At 44.6% G+C, this 21,474-nt stretch overlaps 1 protein-coding gene across 1 annotated transcript; it reads left to right on the top strand.

Annotated features, from left to right (window-relative positions):
* Positions 1-12,822: 12,822 nt before the first annotated feature.
* PtA15_16A348 (uncharacterized protein) lies at positions 12,823-14,535 on the top strand (the record flags this gene model as incomplete). Its single annotated transcript, XM_053164029.1, has 8 exons — positions 12,823-12,853; positions 12,949-12,981; positions 13,061-13,220; positions 13,303-13,406; positions 13,498-13,735; positions 13,813-13,942; positions 14,026-14,143; positions 14,231-14,535. 8 exons carry the CDS (start codon positions 12,823-12,825, stop codon positions 14,533-14,535), a joined length of 1,119 nt encoding a protein of 372 aa, XP_053027995.1.
* Between the last annotated feature and the right edge of the window lie 6,939 nt (positions 14,536-21,474).

The raw sequence follows: 21,474 nt of genomic DNA, 5'->3' as shown, positions 1-21,474 counted from the left end.
ACAAATCTATTGTTTTGATGAAGTCCAAGTGGTCATATTCTCCCTCTCCTCTAAATGATGGCCAATCTTTAATTCTGGGTACATCTTTAGAGCTGTCTCTCATAGTTTGGATACTAGGATTATATGATTGTTCTTTGAAGAATGGTGTTGGTGGGACTGTGTACTCCTTTCTCAAGGGTGTTTCTTCTTCTGCAATTCTTCTGAAAGGATTACTAGATTGATGTGGTGGTACATCTTTCATTCCTTGTTTGTATGGTGTCTGAACCTGTGGTTGCACTTGTATATTGTTGCCAAATTTTTGTGCTATGTTATCCATGCTGGCCATAAGTTTACTCTGTATTTCATCAAACTTATTGTTAATTTTGATGATTTCTTCTGCCATACTGTCACTGTTGTGTATAATAAGTTGTTCTAGTTTATCAACTTTGTCCATTATCTCAAGTATGTTTTCCTCTTGAGATTCACAGTTTTCTGACTCATGCTCACTATCTATTTTTAATTGGTCCAATTTATTGGTAATATCCAATCTGTTAATATCAGTATGTATTGCATTCAATTTGGCAATTACTGTAGTTTCTTTAGCATTTGTCTGAATTTCTGTAGTAACTTTTTGTAATTTATTATTATAATCTACAAGTCCTAATTTAATATTGCTTATTTGTTGTATAATTCCAGTGGTTTTCTTAACCTCTGGTACAATAATTTTAATATCTTTGGCGCTATCTACCGCATGTTCTTCTAAGTTTCTAATTTTGAAGGCGCTATCATGTACATTCTGGTGGATTGAATTAATTTTACTATCAATGTGTTCAATATTGTTAATCAAAATTTGATTAAAAAAATCTTCCACTCGTGCTAGAGGCTCATTTGGATTGATAAGTTCTTCTAGTTTTCCTGTCTTATCATTCTTGTTGATTATTTTAGCCTCTTTTGGCTGTTTAATGTTTTGTTCATTCTTATTCAGGCGTTGAACTTCTTGTTTCACTGTTTTAGTTTTAGTTTTAGGTTTAGAAATATTATTACTTTCTTGGCCTGTAACATGTGATTCCCAACTACTAACATTGATATGAAGTTGTTCTTGTGGATAGGATTTACTAGTATGTTTTGTGACAGTCTCTTTAGATGGAATAACAATAGGCTCTTTAGCGGAAGATAAGACAGGATGAGGCTCTTTAGCAGATGAAATAACAATAGGCTCTTTAGCGGACAATGCAACAGGATGAGGCTCTTTAGCAGATGAAACGACAATAGGCTCTTTAGCGGACGATGCGACAGGATGAGGCTGTAATACTGGGTCAGGCGGTGCTGTGAGCTCGATGTTACGAAACAAGTAGGAGGACAATGCTGTGGTATCTGGCTGGTTAGTTATATGGCCTATTCTTCAATGGCGTCCTTGACTTCCATCAGGACTCTGGCCATCTTGAATGTTTCTTTCCATTTGTTCGCGCCGCTCTTTGTCTTCCGTTCGTACGGTTTCGAGCTCGACGCCTTCGGCTTGGATCGGTCAATCTTTGGTATCTTGTAGACCTTCTTCGGATTGCGCTCGCTGCTTTCCTTTGTCGGTTTTTTGTTGTTCTCGAGCACTTTGATGTGCTTGCGTTCCGTGTAAGGGTTCCAGCCGTCCGAGTGATTCGCTAGGATCTCCTTCCACAGGAGAAATTTCTGGACGACTCGGAAAGACGAGATGACTTGCTCGAGGTATGACTTGAGGAGATCCATTTTGTCGTAATTCTTGGTGTTCAAGTAAGCCGCCTTTGTTGCTTTAAAGATCGCTATCGCGTCTTCCTGCGCTTTGTTGAGGACTAGGACCAAGCGATGTTAGTATAGAATCTTTAGCGTTAGTATATCTAGACGGTGTATCGACTAACCTCGAGGGGGTGCCTCGGTTACTACCTCTAGTTCGTCCTCCTTGGCCTCGCCTTCCTCGACTTCGTTTGGTGGGGGGAGGGTTCTTTGAGTGGTCTTTTCCTGATCTGGTATTGACCATTTCGGAGGAGTCAGTTCTGTTTGGTTTGCTGTTTTATGTTTCGTTTAGGTGGATGAAAGTTTTACCTTTGAGTAATTTGAGCGCCGCAGCCTTTGGGTCGAATTGTTTCTCGATGATTTGAGCGGGTAACGTCGCCGGGTGCGGTCTCTTCTTGTCCTGGTATGGGCTGAGGAAAAAGCCGGGCGGGAGAGACTCGGTGCGTTTAGACTGTTTCTTCTCGGCCGCGGTTTTCGGATTGGCGGATTTGGTGGTATCCGGGTAGTTGTTGACTAGTTTAGCGGCTGGCACGGGAGCAGACACTAAAGTCGGGGTAATGAGATAAAATAGCAGAAATATGTTTTTAATAGTTTAGTTTTTATGTATTTTTATATGTATTTTACTATTTTTATCTCTATTGCACAATATGTCAGAAACAAGGAAAAAATGCGTACTTGTTTAGTGGATTTAATGGTTTTTTATGTAAAAACTGAAGTACTGACAGCAAAAATATGGGGATAATTGCTAAAAATAAGGAAAAAACTCAGCAAAAAGTCAGTTTTATCCTTGGCAGGTACTCTGGGTAAAAAAACACACTGAGGCCCCCAAATGACAGCTCTGTTTATGAAGCTTAGGGCAAAAAACCTGTCAAAATAAGGGTTTTGGGCCCTAGCACTATAACTGTGCTGATGTAAACACTAGTAATGTAAATTACTAAACTTGTTATAACGTGGTAATTTGGCCACTACAAGGGTTTCAAACACTCTTTAAAAAGAGGAAGATGTATTATGTAATTAATAATATATAATTATTAATTACAGGGAATAAATTTGGCGTAGAAAAGTGGTTGGTAAGCTCTTAAACTGATTGGCTGCTTGTCAGAGGCGGAGGTCTTACGGCAACTACTTTTAAGAATAAATCTTGTAAATATGCTAATAAGGGATTTTTGATATTTTTAAAGGTTTAATCCAGTGGATTTTACGTGCTGGGGATGGTTTAAAAGGGAAAAGAGGTTACAATAGTAGCAGGGGAGAATATTCACGGCAAACTTACAGTTTATGGGCGGTGAATGGTCTGGGGGATCTTTTCCTGAGGGCCAAATAGGCCTCTATTTATAGAGGGGACTTCAGTGGGCGTAAACACTGAGTCCTTTTCTCCCTATGGGAGTATCCAGGGCTGTAGCCGTGAAAAGGGCTTGGCTGTGGGTATTTTAATTGTATTAAAATAGACTAATTTCCCTGACTCTGTCACATGACATGTTTATAACCAATTGTCATGTGAAAGAGCTTCAGTAGAAGTCTACATAATACTTTCACGGGGTATTTTTACACGAGTAATATTACTCATTATTGTACAACAGACTATTTTTTATGTACTTTTAATTGTTTTACTAATTTTTTGTATGTAATACTATTTTTGGGCGCTTTCTGTGGCCAATTCTTAATTATACAATTAGTACATGAAGGAATAGGAATAAGGGGGTACTTTAAGTGGGTGACCCCCCTTAATTTATGATGAGGAATCTGATTCTGCAATAATGATTTAATAATTATTATTATTTACTGAGTTATTGCAGTCTTTTGGATACTTGATGTATCTCTAAGGCTGACACTGGGCTTGCAAGGGGTGTCGAAATCGGTGCCAGACTGGAGGGCCTGAAGTCGGCGCCGCTCGGGCTCCAGCAGCTTGAGTTCCTCCCTAAGGTGGAAGAAGTGCAGGAGCGTGTAGGCCGCCCAGGCCCGACAGGAGTACAATGCCGCCTTGTTGATCAGTCGGGGTGAGAGCGGCAGGACACCCTTGGAGGCCAGGAAGTATAGATGTTCAAGCTGGGCAAAACAATTTTTTTCATCCCGATTGGTCTCTTGTCAGTTTTATGTCCATCCATCAATTCTCTACCAACTAAGACACTTCTGTATGCAACTGGGTAGTATATTAGCATCGAGATCACTTGTAGTCGCTCGATTTGCACTAGCTTCGAGCCTGATGGTGGTAAAGCATTTAGCGAGCAGAGCCACTGGACAATTGAGATCAAATCCCACAGTCAATAACTAATCTTGCCCAAGGACCACGAATTTCACGAAATCATACCACCAAAATCCCACAAGTCAGCTTTGAATATGCCAAACGTGATCCAAAAAAGTAAGAAGCTCAACGTTGTTCGTGCTTCGGATAAGAGTTTACTCAGGGCAGCCAGGCGGAGCACAAGGGCCTTGTTGGACGAGCCGCTGTTCGAGCGAGTGGCGAGTGTTCGGAGGATGATAGCCAAATACTGGACAAGCATGAACGACTTATTGGCCCCGGAGGTAGTCGAGAGCAGCCGGACCAGATGGTCCATCGTAGCTTGGAGGTTCTGCGTAAACAATAAGCGTGGGTATGCACCTCATACAAGCTCCCCAAACCACGACAGAGATATATACATGTGTGCGCACTTTGATGATTGGCTCGCCCATCGAGCTGGCACTGAGTAGCAGCCGGGGCCGGGGCACATCCCCAAGATCAGCTCCGAGGGGTAAGAAGAGCGGCCTGAGGAAAGAAATAGTAGGTTTTTTTTTAATTAGTTTCAACATGCCAGAAGAGCGGAGCGCGTTGGGTTGTTGGGTCATTGAGGCTGTGTCTCAGGATTTAGCCTTACTGGGTTGGTTTTGGCTGGACATCCTCAGGGCTTTGCCTTGGTAAAGTATGTAGGTGTTGGGTTGAACAACCACCCTGGCATGAAGTGAAGCTGGTGGTGTTGTCGCCTTGGCGGTGTTGGTAGCATCAGAGGAGCGAAATGATGAGTTTGGCGCAACCAGGTGCAACCAGCCCAATGGAGTACATAATCAAGACTGGGCTGGGTCAGGAGCCACCGGGGCGGTGACTGTAACATAGAGCAAGGTGTGGCGTGGGCGTGGTTGGGCAATTGGGGCGGTATCGTGAGAGAAGTGTGGCGTGGAGGTGGTGTGAGGTGGCGGGTGGTGAGTAAGGTCAAGTGAGTATATAAGGAGTAGGTGATGGATGGATTGATCCGCAGGGGATTTGGTTTTGTCCGCCCCCTCCCTGGGAGGCCCCTAACTGCTTGGTTAGGCCCTTCCTGGCTAGCTTACCAACCGGCCCTCTTTTGCTCGTTGCTCTGGCACAGCTGGAGGGTCATCAATAGGGCCTTCGGGCCTTTGGGGATATTCAACGTGCCAAGTGAGATAAAGGGGCATTTTTTGCCCCATTTTGTGAGAAAAAAAACACCCCAAAACTTAGATCTACAGGTCTAGAATTCTGTGGATTTAAGAAAGTGGGATATTTCTTCTTTTTCCCCTCACACAACAAAAATTCCTCCAACCTGGGTGAAGCTATGAAAGGTTGGAACAGCCAAGCTTCTTGGCTTCCAGTTCCTGTCCTCAAAGTGAAAATCTGTTGCATGAGCTGGATTGGGCAAGAAATCTAAAACAGAGCTTGGTTCCTGGGGATTGAATTGAATACTGTACTGTTTTTTAATACATTCACATGATACAGCTCAGAATGACCTTCAAAACCAAAAGTTTGAAGGAGCATGGAAAGAGAAGGGTTGGGTTCTCAGGGATGAGTGTAGCGTCAAAAGATGGGGAAGAACTAGAGGATTCTCATGGTCAAAAGGGCGTGTGTGGGGCTGTTTGGAAACAAGGTCAAAATTGGAATGGCAAAAATCCCCCACCAAAAGGCCTCAAACCCTCAGGCCAAAATGTGGAAATTAGTCCCAAGTCCCTCCTTTGGAGGTCCCGCTTTGCGCCAGCCCAGGCTGTACCAGGGCCCTCCAATGTGGGGGACTTGTGTTAAGCTAGATAATTGGCTGGTTTGAGGTTATCCCAGTTAAACTGGGATGAAATCAACCAATTTAAACTTGGTTCATCTAAACTGATGAAATATAAATCCAAGGTACCCCCCTTGGGTTTATATTACATTGGATCAGATCAGCCCATTTTAAATTGCTTGAGTGCATCCCAGTTAAACTGGGATGACTTCATCTCAGCCAAATATGCTGGCAGTGGATCTCTTATGTGACACAGGACAAATTTAGGGGGGAATTCTTATTATATTTCAGGATAAGAAATATAAAAAAATAGAGGGAGAGAACAAGAAAGAAATGAAAATCTGAGAGATTATATTCAAAGTTTGAATGATAACTGGTGGATACTAACTTCCACTCAGGGTGTAAATGGGTCAGGCCAATCCAAAACCAACCCAAGACCCATTGGTTTTGGGTTGGGTTTGGGCACATTCTTAAAGAAAATGACAAGCCCCAAACCCAACCTGACCCAACTTGTAAAATTGTTGGGTCAGGTTTGGCCAGCCTATCTTCTAATTGGGTCAGCCTGAAACCTGACTAAGACGCCTCCAACAGTAAAGTTGGGGGGTTTTGGCGCCTAATAAGTCGGGTTGACCCAACCCAAAATAGTATGACATTGGGTTGGGTTCGGGCAGCATATTTTCAAATCTGCCCTGACCCAACCCAACCTGCGCTAAATGTTGGGTTGGGTTTGGGTGCTGTTTTGAAACCCAAACCCAACCTGTTTACACCCTGAACTTCCACTGGATATGCAATAACCTTAAAGGTTGGCAGCCAAGCTGTGGTAGAGATGCAACAGCCTCTTCTCACAATGAAATGTGGAAAGACTCTGAATTAGACAAGTCTAATCAGCCACAATTTTTAGACTATGTAGATGATAGTAAAGGTTAAAGGGAAACCTATATGGTTTGTTTCTTACAAAACCCACATAAAAAGAAGGATATTTAATCAGAGGGATCCTTGGGATGAGAGGTCTGGATCTATGTAGACCTGTGATCATAACAAAAGAGCAAAAGCCAGCAGGGATTGAAAGTAGTCAAGCAACAGGAAGGTGTACCTCTCACATAATCAAGGGTCAGTAAAAATCATACTAACTCTCAATATTCCTGGCGGTAATACTGGGAGTGTAGTGGCCTTTGGTTGGTGATCCTGGGGTGTCTCTGGGTGTGGTTCTGGTTTTCTGAAGTCTGTTTATCCTCCGGCTGCATGGGAGATCCTGAATTCAAAAAATTTCAGTTTGCTTACATAATTACATATGTACAGGTGGTTGGAGCGCCTAGTATGTAGCGCTTATACATCACTGCTGTGCATGCGTGTCACAACCCAAGAAATCTATGAAGGAGTAGAGATAGTGCAAAGTGGCTAGTTGAAACTAGGTTTGGAATTGTATGAGAAAACAGAATCTGAAGTCAAAACAAGGTTAAAGTTAAACCTTATCCAAAAAAGATATAATGTAATTTAGATATAAGAAAGTAGAAAAGGCACACTTTAGGCCAGCTATGCTGGCTCTAAGGCTGACAGATGCAGATGGCCTATTGGAATATCCTATTCCAATTGTCATACAAGCGGGTTAGCCCACACTATTCAAGCCACTGATGTGGATGCTCTCAAGCACAGCTAGCAGCGCCCTACAAGAATAACGAGAAAGGTTACATGTAATATTTGTAAACAAGTAAATTTAATTGAATTGTCACATTCAGCACTACTCTATTGCACTATCAAAATGCACATATTTGATTGAAACTCATGGAAGATTCCAGAAAGAGGAGGCTAGCTCCTCATCTTTCACATACACCTGCCTCATTGCCTCTCCTCACTCAAGTCCCCCCACTTTGAAATCATACCAGAACCAATAATCCATGTTGCACGCAGCGCTACAATCCGCCACAGTCAGAATTCCCTACTCCCAGCTATCCCACTTCCAGTGCATAATAACTGGAAGGAATTAACCTTCTTGGTAACCAAGAATATTGTTATTTTCCCCTTCTGAAGTCATAACTATGAATTGATCCCCTTTTCCCCTTTTCCTCTTCCTTCCTCTCTTATAATCTACGCACAGCGCTTGAACAACATCAAAAATTAATAACAAAAATCCTCATAAATTGGATGAATTCCCATGGGCTAAAAAATAGATCTACAGGGCAAGGTTAAACCTTACTGGCTGGTGAAAATTGACCAAGATCAAGTTTTCACCAGAAAACAAGGTTTAGTGCTTCCCGCTAAATCTAGCCAATTGTACTATGGGAAGTCATCCATTAAATTATCTTATCTGTGTTTGGTGGTATACCCAAAAAACTACATAGGTTTCCCCATAAAAATCCTTGGCTAGTTTCCTTTAGGGTCATACTTTACGCACTGCCAAAAATTACCATGTCCACTACTTTTTGGTAGTACACTCCAAGAAATCTTGGTTTTTGGAGTGCTCAGCTAGCCACTGCAATTTCTTTGGAGTGGAACCCTTTGCACTCCAAAAATCAATGGAGTACACACTACCATTGCCCTTGATGACCGGGACAGACCAGCCATTGAGACCATACACCGCTCTGGATGACTGGTACAGACTGGTCATTGATTAAGGGATATGACAACCCTCTTGAGAGTATACAACCTTCTCAATAACTGGTCTGCGCCGGTCATTGAGGGGATACAACCCTCTCAATGACTGGTCCGTGCCAGTCATTGAGGGGATACAACCCTCTCTGCTAGTCATTGAGGGGACTCAACACTCTTGGTGACCGGGATCAACCATTCATTGAGGGGACTTGACACTCTTGATGACCGGGAATCGGATCAACCGTTCATCAAGGGGACTTGACACTCTTGATGACCAGGATCAACCAGTCATTGAGTCTTTGAGAGGATAAAACCATCTCGACGACCGGCACATACCAGTCATTGAGAGTGTTGAGTCCCCTTGATGACCGGCACATACCGGTCATCAAGAGGTATCTCCTTGATGACCGGCACATACCGGTAATCAAGAGGTATCTCCTTGATGACCGGCACATACCGGTAATCAAGAGGTATCTCCTTGATGACCGGCACAGATCTGTACTGGCCATTGAGAGGGCTGTACAGTGGGTAGAAAATAGTATACACCACACCATTTTTGGACAATAGAAGCTTAACCAACCAACTTCAAGTCACTAGTATTGGTGAGATGGTTCAAAATAGTCTTCAAAGCACAAATATGAAAGAATAAAAACAAAAAGCAAAGTTATGTAATTTACAAAAATTAAACAAGAAAACCAAAAAATGCAATAATTTTCTCAAACAAATTTGAAGGTTGAGGAATGATAATATGACATCTGAAATGAATGATGATAAGTAAAAAATTAGAAAAAAATTGATTGCATGTGGTTTAAAAGATGTGTGCAGTGAGTCACTCATCATTATACCTGACATTCTGGCACTGTAATGTCCCCATTTTGACTGCAGATTGTCCACCCACCAAGCCAAACCTTTTTTGGGTCACATTTTTTCATTTATTATCATTCTTTTCATGTTCCATTCTTGATTTCTGTATATTCACCTTTCTCTGAAAAAAACAATTAAGCCTGGAAGAAAAACTTGTGTTTTTTCAACTTTCTTAAAAATCACAACTTTGTTTTTCCATTTTTGTTTTCTCATATTCATCTTTTTAAGCTTGTTTTGAAACATCTCACTGAAAGGAATGACTTTAAGTTGGTGGAGGGAGATTCTAGAGTCCAAAAAAGTGTGGTGGATACTATTGTCTGTCCACTGTACATATCCCTAGATCTGGACCGGCCATCAAGATGTTGTGTGCTCTTGATGGATGGTCTATCCCAATAATTGAAGGCAATGGTACTGTGTACTCCATTAATTTCTGGAGTGCACAGGGTTTTTTGGAGTGCTCAGCTAGCCACTCCAATTTCTTTGGAGTGGAGCACCATACACTCCAATAAATCTTGGAGTGCACTATTTTTTGGTATGTAGTGCACATGGTAATTTTTGGTAGTGCGTAAAGCATGACCCTTCATTTCACCTAAAAAAGTGGGCTGATGGTTTACCTGAATTTGAGCTTACTCAGTTTATTTAAGGAGGAGGTGTTGAGTTTTCGACCAAAGGGCCCAAAAAAGGGGTGGAGAAGCGGCAAGGATATTTTGGACAGTGAGAGGAGGATTTTCTCACTGGAACAGCTCAAGGGCTGAAAAAGAAGGAGAGAACCAATGGGTTGATTGCTTTGGACTAGGCTATGGTTAAATAGACTATGTACATGGCATCAACTTGTGGTTTGAGAATAATAATGAATAAAAATAATAATGAATTTGAAACTTCTCAACTCAGTGTAACATGTCAAAAGGTACATTGATATCCCCATCAGAGATGCGCGCAATCTTTAGGATAAGCAGTAAACAAGGAAAGCTAACAGTCTAATCTGAGCAGGGATCAAAGTCTACAAGATCAGTAAGAAAGAAGCATGACCAGGAATAAAAGACAGACCACATAGAAAGGGGGCAACATAAGTGTTGGATAGCTTTGATCTGAAAACAAGCCCATAGAGGAGGATAAAGTAGGTGGAATGGAGGGAGAAGGGAAAGTGAAGGGGTTTTAGGGATGAGTGGAAAGACAGAAATTCATGACAGGAGGCTAAAGTCTTAATCAGCTTGTATTATCACAATTTGAGTTGTGATCAAATAAAAGCAATCTTAAAAGCTTACAAATGAAGATCTTCATTTTCTTATATTTCTTTATCCATAAAATTGTATCTCCTTTATCTTTCACCATGCCACTTTATTGCCCCCCAAATATTGTGTCTAGGGAATAACGATTTGGACCCGGGTATGGTTGGCACCCGGGTACCGGGTAGGTTTTTTTCCCAAAGCAGGGACCAAGTACCGCACCCGGCACCGCCTGGCGGGTACCAGCGGTACTTGTGGCAGGTACCGGCGGTACTTTGTGCCTTTTTTCACATACTTGGCGTACAGGACTGGGGACACCAATTCCCCAAAGTCCAGCTTGCCAAAAGGTATGTCTCTTGGCGAGCTGGTCAATTCCAGCTTGCCTAGATGAATACACACCTCTCGGCGGACTGGGCTTTGACCAGCTCACCGGGAAGAACACCCTCGGCAAGCTGGTGTAAAAATTAAGCTCGCCAGGAGGTGTGTATTCCTCTCGGCAAGCTGAACTTTGACCAGCTCTCCAAGAGACACATCCCTTGGCGAGCTGGACTTTGACCAGCTCTCCAAGAGACACACCCCTTGGCGAGATGGATTTCTCGCCGAGAGGTGTAGATTTCTCTCGCCGAGCTGGTCAAAGTCCAGCTCGCCGGGAGGGATGCATTCCTCTCGGCGAGCTGGTACAAATCCATCTCGCGGAGAGGTGTGAATTTCTCTCAGCGAGATGGTCAAAGTCCGGCTCGCCGGGTGCGATGTATTAGGCCCAGGCTCCAGCCCCTGCCGCATCGGGAGGCACTTGAGCGGGTACCTCAAGCAGTACCCGGGTACCCCCCCACTTTTCACAAAAAAACAGGCACCCGGCACCGCCCTAAGGGTGCGCGGCGGGTGCCGGCGGTGCCGGGTACCTAGCAACGGGTCCAAATCGTTATTCCCTACATCAAGAGGTGTGGTTGTTGGATTTTTGCCCTCTGGGTCTCTTCTCTTCTTGCCTTCTGCCTTGATTCCTCTTCCTTTCCAATCCCTCCAGACTCCAACTGATCCTTATTCATCACATCCTATGCTCTCTCTCATCTTGGTCTGATTCTATTTAGAGGTCATGTTTGCTATTCCGTACTTGCCTTGTTGACTTTGTCCCTGCCAAGATTAGATCATCAAACTTTCCCCTATGTTTCTTATCCTACAATGTGTGCGCGCTCTGCTTGTGACAGACTGGATTCTTTTGTGACATGTTTGATGAGAGTTCCAGATCCTTCTTTTCATTTTCATATCATATTCATTACTGCTCTCACCCACAAGTTGATGCCATGTACATAGCCTAGTCCACTGCAATCAACTCATTGGTTCTTTCTCTCTTCACTCCGCGCCATACCTTGAGCTGCATCTGGTGAGCTCCTCATCCTCACTGCCCCCCTCTCAAGCATAGTCATACAAGCTCATCTCCTTGTGCATTTGGCTGAGTCCAAATCTCATCAGTGGTAGGTGTGGTGTGTGTACATACCCCGGTGGCCGGCTGTTCATCAGACGGCCAAGTGTTGCTGCAATGCTTGTGGTGCAGGGTTCAAATCCCCACTGATTTGTCAGATGTTGCTGCGGCCCACAGCAACATTGACATGCCCACAGTGTGAGCTAAGTACACATTGCTATGTTGCAGTTGAATACAGTAGATGTATGCTTATGACAATGTGTGATGTTGCCTCCAATGATGATTGGATGTGTAAGCAACAATGTGTTAAGCAGTGCTAGATTGATACTTCAACATAACAGTAGCCCATGACACAAGCACCATTTGGCACTTGTTAGCAGGCAAGTGCCACCCTTCAGAAGATACCTCTGAAGCCTTGCAGGTATCCATGGCTGGTGAAGAGCTAATTACTTAGATTCTAACTATGTAAAATGGAACACCCCACACCCCCCATGGGTACCTGCAAGGGCACTCTGCCAACGGGTGCCAAACTGCCATCTCTAGAACTGTGTTACTCCAACAGCTCCCAAATGAAGTTAAAACAGCATATCAGCTTGCGTCAGAATCCCTATTAAAAATTGAATTGCGGAAATGGCTGGCTTGATTTTGATGGTCAACATTTTCACTTGAATGCTTGTTGGTTTTGCTCCGCGGCCCGCAGGCCGACGCTAGAACGGCGGGCGGTGTTTCCTGGTGTTTCTCTCTCTTGCACGTGTGACATTCCGATCCCAAACCTGGTCACCTCGGTGACAGGTGAGCTATATGACCAAGGCTTGCCTCACCCAGCGGCCAGCACCTCAATCGGGCGGTGTTTCCTGGTGTTTCTCTCTCTTGCACGTGTGACATTCCGATCCCAAACCTGGTCACCTCGGTGACAGGTGAGCTATATGACCAAGGCTTGCCTCGCCCAGCGGCCAGCACCTCAATCTCATAACTCACACTCACCTGATCTACTGATAATATGCCTCGCGATCTTGAAGATGAGATCTTTGGTAAGTGGTCAGATCTCTGTCTGAAAACATTCTTATCAGCTTGGAAAGTTTCCTTATGTCTGATTGAATCCATGCTTCCGAATTCATTCATTCAGGTGGAGAGTCCGATCTATCTGATTTCGAGCAAGGTAAGGAGCCACTCACGACCAGATTTAACAAAGTGTGAACGTGAAGATTTCCGCTGACATTTTCGGGGATCCAATCAAGATGAGAGGCCCGCCGAACAAGTACAAGACGATCTTCCAGATGAAGAACGGCAGCGTGAACAGAAAGATGGCGGCCAATCCCATGAACCTATGTCACGCGAAGGTACACACGGATTCCCCAAGTTTAGGAAAGATCCGAAGCATAGACCTTCTGAAGAAAGGTGAAACCAACTACCCACACTTAGACCCCTTCACGCTCACATGTTTTCACTGAAACTCGGCTGAACGGTCCCTTTTTCGTAGTTCGGCGCCACGGAAAAAGCCCAACAAACGACCCGACCCTGCAGCTAGTGGAGCTCCACAAGATTTAGGCGGTGAAGTGGAAGCACCCCTTGACCCTGAAGAGCGTGAGCGGCGCGGAAACTCCAAAGGGCCTGGATGAACTAAAGAAACGCGAGTAAAAATTCTAACGATTGTGGGCTTTTGATCGTACTTCAGAGCGACGACAGGAGCTCTACCAACAGATCGATGAAGCAGCGGGCAAGGGCAAGAAGGGCAAACGGCGTCGACGGAAAGGGGGCGATGATGATTTGGAGATGATGGCCGACGAGGAAGTGTCCCGGCTCCGTTCGCGGATGCTGAATGCGGTTGAGAAGGACAACCAAGCGAACGAGGAGCGTCGGCCGGCCACGGAGAAACTGATGCTCCTGCCGATCGTGACATCTACCATGCGAAAGTACTCAGCCATTCCACATCATCTCTCCGAGACGTCTGCCTCACTGATATCCTCTCATCCACTTGACCTCACCACAGATCCCATCTCGAGACCGCAATTCTCGACAACGGCGTCTTGGAGGCTGTCAAGAAGTGGCTCGAGCCCCTGCCCGACCGCTCCCTTCCCGCGCTCAACATCCAACGTGAGCTCCTCGAGCTGCTCGACAAAGTCAGTCATTGCCCGATCCTTCCCTCCCTTTTCACAACCAAGCCGGCTCGTGTTCACCCGGCCTGATCGGGCCTTCAAAATAGATGACCAGCATAGACACTCAGTCGCTCAAGGCTAGTGAGCTCGGCAAGATCGTCCTCTTTTACACTAAATGTCCCCGGGTCGACCCCGCGATCAAGCGGACGGCGGACCAGCTAGTCAGTACGTATGCTCTCTCTGTCTCCTGATCCCGCTTTGTTCCCCCCGAACATTGACGGTCCCGCATTTCGTGATCCTGGTGTATGTCAGCACGTTGGATGAAGCCGATCCTGCGTCGCTCAGCGCGATCTCGCGAACCACTACCTACAGGCCTTCCCCGAGTCGTCCGACCGCCTACGGGAGGCGCCACGAGCTCCCAGCGCGCCCGGATCCCAGAGACCGTCCAACAGCACTTCCAGAACCCTGCTCGATCCCAGCTCGATACTAACACCGACGGCCCGCCTGGCTCCCAGAACCCTGCCATGCGCAATAGCACCCAGAAGGCTACGGCTAAGAAGACCCGCGAATGGGCTCGTAAACTCCAGGAAGCAAAGAAACTTCAGCGTATGGGCTGATCACTTCTCACTTCCACCCCGTCATCGTTACATGCGGCCATGTTTGGTATAACCCCCGCGAGAAAAGCACGTCATCATTTGAGTCTCATGAATGGATGCCCATGGGCTTTGTTTCTAACACATGACACACTCGCTGTTGGCTGGAAATCTATATTTGCTGTTTCACACACTGAGCCTGTAAAACACTGTAATAATCCTCCTTAAAAACAATAATAATAGGACTTGTTGATAACCCTTCCAAAATCAGAAACAAGCTGCTGCATCCACAATGAGTCCCAATCGTGATGGTCGATTGTTTCTTTGGAATCCCTGGCACAACTCCACCTTCAGAACGGGCCTTTTTGCCATGAAAAACAATCATGCGCCTCAGCAACTAGCAATAAAAAGTGCCAACTGCTCCGCATGGAACATATAATCTACCTTACTGATCATCACCTGCCGCTAATAACCTGGCCTGGGGGTTTACACCCGGGGAGTCCCTCCACGTGGGGCCCACCGCGAATCCACGTGGATCCCACGGTGAATGGGTGCGCGAGGTCGGACCAGCGGCATTTGGTCCACACGCCCTCGTGGCGAACTTAACTAAGTCCCGCCTGAGGCTTCGCCGGAGGGACTTATGCCCTATCAGGAATTCTCGCGTGAGACTTTCGGATATTTGATCCGTGAAAACGTTATATTCCTCGCCACTCCTGCAGATCTCATCCTCCGTTCTTGAAACCCATTTTTCCTGATGCGCCTCCTCATCCCCTTATTTGTTATATTTTTACCATTCTAATCTGTATCTTTGTTCAAATTTTTTTATAATTTTTTTTGTAAACTCTTGAATAAAAGCAAAATAACTATCATATCCCAGCATACCACCGGGATTTATGAGCACAGACCAACTTATTACTTAGTGCTGAAAACACAACCGTTTCGAGGATTGATCAAGGCTAGCAAGCCTAATTGAGGAAGTGAAAAAAAGGATGCATGTACGTGATATCACGTTGTATCAGATCTGCCAATTGCGCACGGGCTTTGTTGTTTAGTGATCCGCTCCGAGCCTGGGGAATCATGTTTTACAAAGTTTTCAAAAAATAAAAACAGCACAAAGATGAAGAGGAGATGGTCCCAAATTGTATCAGAAGAAAGACACGATGTAGGCCTATCATGCATTAAATTTTTGAATTGCTAGCTAATCATCTAGGTTGAGTTCTGGGCACTCAATGTTGAGTACCACCAAAACTCAGAATACTGTCACGCAAGAATTCCTGATAGGGCGTAAATCCCTCTGGCAAAGTCTCAGGCAGGGGAGGGACTTATTGTGTTTTGAATAATGCTTGGATTTTTTCTCAAATTTTCTGGTTTTATTATGTACTTAACCTTATTTTAAAATTCACACCAAACTCTAGAAACCACACCCAACTTTGAACCAAACCTTGAGATAGACTTCCGCCCGGGATATCTTTGTGTAACGACCCAGCGCTTGATTGGCCCCTCCCTGCCCGTCCCATGGTAGTAGAGGGCATGGCCAATGGTCATGGGCAGTGGATGATGGGGTCAAGAATGCGCTCTGGTTCCAAATATGAGCTTGGATTTTCTCTAACCCAACTTCTAGACCCCCTACTGGAGGGTATTGGCTTCGGGGTTGGATTTGGCCTTGGGCCTCATCTGACATCTGTCAAGATGCACCTCATGGAAGGGATATGAAGATATGAAAAGTATGGAGTCGACCTTGGTCAACAAAACCAGAAAAATTGAGAAAATATCCAACCTTTCTTCAAAACACAATAGTTAAGTTCGCCCTTGTGGGCATCACCAACGCCATCACAAGGGCACCTTGTGATGCCCCCGAGGATTCCACGAGTACTTTCAGCTCTCCGTGGGCCCCCCAAGGACTCCTTGTGATACCGAAGGAAAGGTCGGGCCCATGTGTACTTGATGCATGGGCTCCCCAAGGAATCACCGTGATCCTGACTGAAGTGTTGGGCCCACAAATGGAAACAACTTCTGAAACTGTGGATTCCACGTGGCTCATTGGTGGGCTCCACCGGTTCAGTTGGTCCGTTGTGGGTGGCCTGGCTTGGGTTGCCGGTACGGAGCGGATTGCCAGTTCAAGATATAGCAAAATGTGGTACCACACGCTGCATTGCACATCCAATGGCCTTATTCAAAATAGAAAAAAATAGAAATAAAAAACAACAGACAATGGAAAAAGGAAGAGGAAAGACAGTAATTGCAATCAGGATACAAAAAAAAAACTAGAAAGAGTCAATGGGACCTCCTCATTGCTTTGGCAAGGGCTGCGTGATTTTTGATTGATAACACTAGAGGTAATGTTGGGTAAGTCAATTGTCAGGAGTTTGCATATTAGAATTGTGGGAAAGGGTCAGCTTTTCCGTTCACCGTGAGGACCTCTGAGAATGTAAAGATAAAGGAGTATAAAAAAAGAGTACTAACACCGACATGATAGCAGTCTGAGTATCATATCAGATCAGTCTAACTATGTCGTGGTGCGGATTAGACGGCTGGGCACTGCAAAGAGCCTTCAGGTGGGCCGTCTATCAAGTATGTAGCTGACAGTGCACACTGGTGAATGAATGAAAATTTTTGGCGGAAAGTCATGGGTTGCTGGCCAGAACTCGCTGGATAAATGCAATACAAATATGAAAATGTGTATTTATCAATTTCTATGTATCAAAAATATGTGTTCAGATGTCGAGGGCATATATCACTATGTATGCTGCCGGCTTTAATTGGAAGGAAGCTTGCACCGGTGAGATGGTAAAAAGGTCAAGGAATGTGTACGCACAATTCAGCTGGGAAGTCTGTGTGTGTGGAGGTCAAGGAGCTTCTTGTTGGTTGCGGGCTTGTAGAGCAACGAGAGGCCAAGCAGCAAGCTGTATTGTTTGACTCCGGTCCGGCAACAAATAGCGAGTTGAGTGGGGCAAGGTGTGCCGTTTGAGGAGCGCAAGAATCTCACACCGGTCCTTGTTGATTTCTACTATCTCTAGCCGCAGTGTTGCTAGTGCCAAGTGGTCAATGTTCTCGATCCGGGTGTGGGCAAGGCGGTACCAGGAGGAGTGGTTTGGTGGAGATGGGCTGAGTGATCCTTGGTGAAAAGATTGTTTTGATATTTTTTGAAGTCCGCGAAGTCCCCTTGCCCTTGCCAGGGGCCCTTGCGTGGGACTTAATGCAATTGTGGAGGTGAGGAAACCTAACCGGGGGAGTAGTGATTTGATGAGACTGACAAATCAACAGCCGGTTTGACTTGCAAGCCTGGCTCCACCGGGATTGCTCATCTGTTTTCCCACGGGAATGATGAGGGGACCCCGTCAAACAGTGTTCTTGTTGGCTCTACCAGTGGGCCCATGGATGGCCGTGGAATCCTTGTTGGTGGGAACAACAAGGATATCCCGTTGACCAAAGATGGAGGTTTCCATCAGCTCCACCGGGAGCCCAAGGGCAGCCGTGGAATCCTTGTCGGTGGGAACGACAGAAATCCTGTCAAACAATTTTTATGATGTTGTCGGCTGACCTACGGACCCCCAATCTCAACACTAGAGGTGGGTGCAGGTTGTGCATGCAAGGGCAGCTTTATACTGTACTTGCTGCTATTTTTTTGCAAATCCCAATCCCGGAATCCTTGTATGTAATCCCCCCAGACTCGGAGTACAACCCAGCCCACACCCGCAATGCTCCAAATCCAAACCCAGGGCCTGTGAAATCCATCCTTGCTGCTATGGATCTGTCACTTGTCTCCTCCAGCATCGGGTCCTCAGCCATGCCCCATTGACACCCGACACCCCCGCAATAAACATACCCATGAAATTCTTGTGAAGATCAACACAAAGACCCTCATCTTGCAAGTACTCTAACTCATGATGGCCAACCACACAAAAATTACACATCATTCTTGTTCCTTTGCACTTGAGTTCCACTTTTTTTCCGTTACACTCTCATTTTTTGCATGTTTTTTCCACAAAATATGGTTTATTATTCTTCATCATGTGAATTTAAATGAAATTCTGAAAAAGTGTCTTTTCCGTAATAAAAATAAGAAAAAATGACTAAACAAGATATGTGATTAGTAAAAGAGAAACATCAGATAACATGGTTGCTGTTGACATCATCAAACAGATCATCATCATGGTCAGCCAATCTGATCCTGTGTGATTCAGTCAAATCTTCCAATGCACCTGATTTGCCATCTGAGTCTTGATTGTTAAGTACTTCTTATTCTAAGATCAGATCAAGGGCTGATGAAATGCGCTCATGGTAGACTTTGGACTCAAGTAAATCAATCAGGGCAAACCACATGTTGGGTAGGACTTTGCGCCGCACTAATTGTTTTGCTAGCATGTTGTTAATGGTTCCGCTCCATTCAATAAGAAGTGATTCATGCTGATGTTGATACATTTCCAGCTTGTCCCTTAGCAACCGCTTGCCACTTAGCAAAGTCATGGAGCCTTGACCATCCTTGCCAAATGCAATTTTCATTGCATCTTTCAGCTTGGGACTTAAGGGGCCTGAGAAAGATGATTGGATAAGTCAATTCACACAACATTATGCAAAAAATGAGGAGAAAGGTACCTTGAACGCATTCACCAATGCAAGATTTTCGCTGATTTCAATGAGTGATCCCCCATGATACAGTCCTTTGCAACTCAATACTCAATTGGGTCAGCTCCTCTTTAGAGCAGTCCAATGCAAGCACCACATGAATTCCGTCTTGTACGGTAGGATCAAGAGCCCATGGGTCCTTTGATAGGCACATATAACCATTGTTCCAAAAAGGGTCATTAGGGGGTATCAAATATGAGAAATCCACCATTACAAACCAGTCAATTAGAAATTTCCGAATCCACAATTCCTAATTGACGGGTTTTTGAAACCCACCAACCCAACCGAGGTGGATTTTGAAATAGCTAAATCACACTTTTTTCACTCAAATCAGTCGATTCAAATTATCATAGTTTTTCAACTCACCCCACTTGAGCAACCTGAGCCCTAATTCAGTTCGCCAAGCGTTCAATCCAACTGATGCCCAAATCAAATTTACTTCGTCAAACATTCAAGCCAACTGACACCCCAATCAAATACACTCCCTGGAACCTTTGGGCCAACTGACACCCCAATCAAATTAACTTCCTGGAACCTTTGACCCAACTGACACCTGATTCAAATCACTTCCTGGACCCAACTGAATCCCCCAATCAATTTTACTTCCCGGAGCCTTCTGACAAACTGATACCTTGATCAAATTCACTTCCTGGAACCTTCAAGAGCTCAAAAGCAATCATGCTAAAAGTATCTCAAAGAAAAAGGATAGTTGAAGGGGCCAATGTTGCTGCCCTTGCCTTGATGCTTGATTCTGATTCTGATTATGACTCAGACCTTGAAGATTTTTAAGCTTTTTTGATGCATCAGCTTCAGAGACAATACCTAGAGGACCGCAATTCCACCACTCCCTTGAATCCTTGCTATGACATGTTTGAACTTCAAGACCTATCAGCCTCAAGCTTTTTACAACTGTTTTATATGACATTTCCATGTTTCCTCAACCTCCTTGCTTATCAAACAAGACCCTATCTTCTACAACAACTCTCAGAACCCCCAACGTGAACCACCTATTCAAATTGCTGTTGCTCTGTGCTGTCTTGGATCAAATGGCAACGGGTCAGCTGTCTTAAGGCTGAAAAATCTTTTCCAAGTTGGCTTTGGAACAATTGACCTGTATACTAGAAGAGTCATCAATGCTATTTACAAATTACAAACTTCTCTAATCTCATGGCCAACTGAATCTGAACGAATCAAATCATCACAGGTCATGCAAGAGGAAGGATTTCCTGGCTGTGTCAGATTTGTTGATGGTGTTGAGAGAGATGAGGGGGGAAAAACCTGAAGTTCACAGGATGACAAGACTGTGACACTTGAGGGAGTGAGAAGATTGTTCTGATTCACCAAGGATGAAACTCCAGGCGCCAATCTAGTGTAGACTAAATACAAGATTGGCTGTTTTTGGTTGAAGCATACAATGTACTAGATATAAGCATATATGTATCTCAACAGATGGAAGGTTAATTCCCCTGAGTCAGAAGCCTCCAGTAGATGGGAATCACTACTTTGATCAAAAGAAGAGGTCATATTTTTGATACTATCTTCTATAAAGTAATCTTCTAACATGTTGACTGATTTTTTATTTGGCCTGTCCCTCAGATACTCAATCTCAGTTACTCTCATATGTGATGTCAAGAAGAAGTTCATATTGTACCTGGCCAAATTCCCTGGCTCCTGTCATGATGCTTATGTTTTTTCACACATGAAGGTTGCCCAGGAACCAGAACAATATTTTGATCAAAACCAATTCCTACTTGCAGACTCAGCCTACACCAATGATCAATATGTTGTCCCTGCATACAAAGGGCCCAGAGAATTATCTGACCAGCAAAATGTCAATTTCAACTACCGCCTTGCCCAATCTGGAGTCAGAATTGAACATGCCATCAGGATTCTCAAAGGTTGATTTGCTAGCCTACGTGAGATTTGAAGTCAATTACGCAGGCAGGAAGAGATGAAGGACGCCATCAAATGGATTGTTACATGCATAATTCTACATAATCTGCTGGCAGACCTCAAAGATCAATGGAACGAGCTCTATGAAGATGAGATTCCTGAACCACCCCCTGAAATAGCACCCCACACTGACGAATCTTTGTATTATCTGAGACATATATTGCGTCCCATCACACTGGCCCACTTTGAATAAGGCAAGTGGATCATTTGGGGGGGGGGGGGTGGGGGGCTGGGGGGGATGATTTAAGTTTGACTGAAATTGATTTATATTGACCTAGATCGGGTCTTCCAAACCGTTTAAAGTGGTCTGGAACCATGTTCATGCCAGGGCGTTACTTTGGTTGCCTTTCAATTAATACAGTGTCACCAATATCATATTCATGT

Source organism: Puccinia triticina, chromosome 16A (genome assembly GCF_026914185.1).
Source record: "Puccinia triticina chromosome 16A, complete sequence".
Taxonomy (NCBI): domain Eukaryota; kingdom Fungi; phylum Basidiomycota; class Pucciniomycetes; order Pucciniales; family Pucciniaceae; genus Puccinia; species Puccinia triticina.
This window is presented reverse-complemented; position numbering and strand designations above follow the sequence as displayed.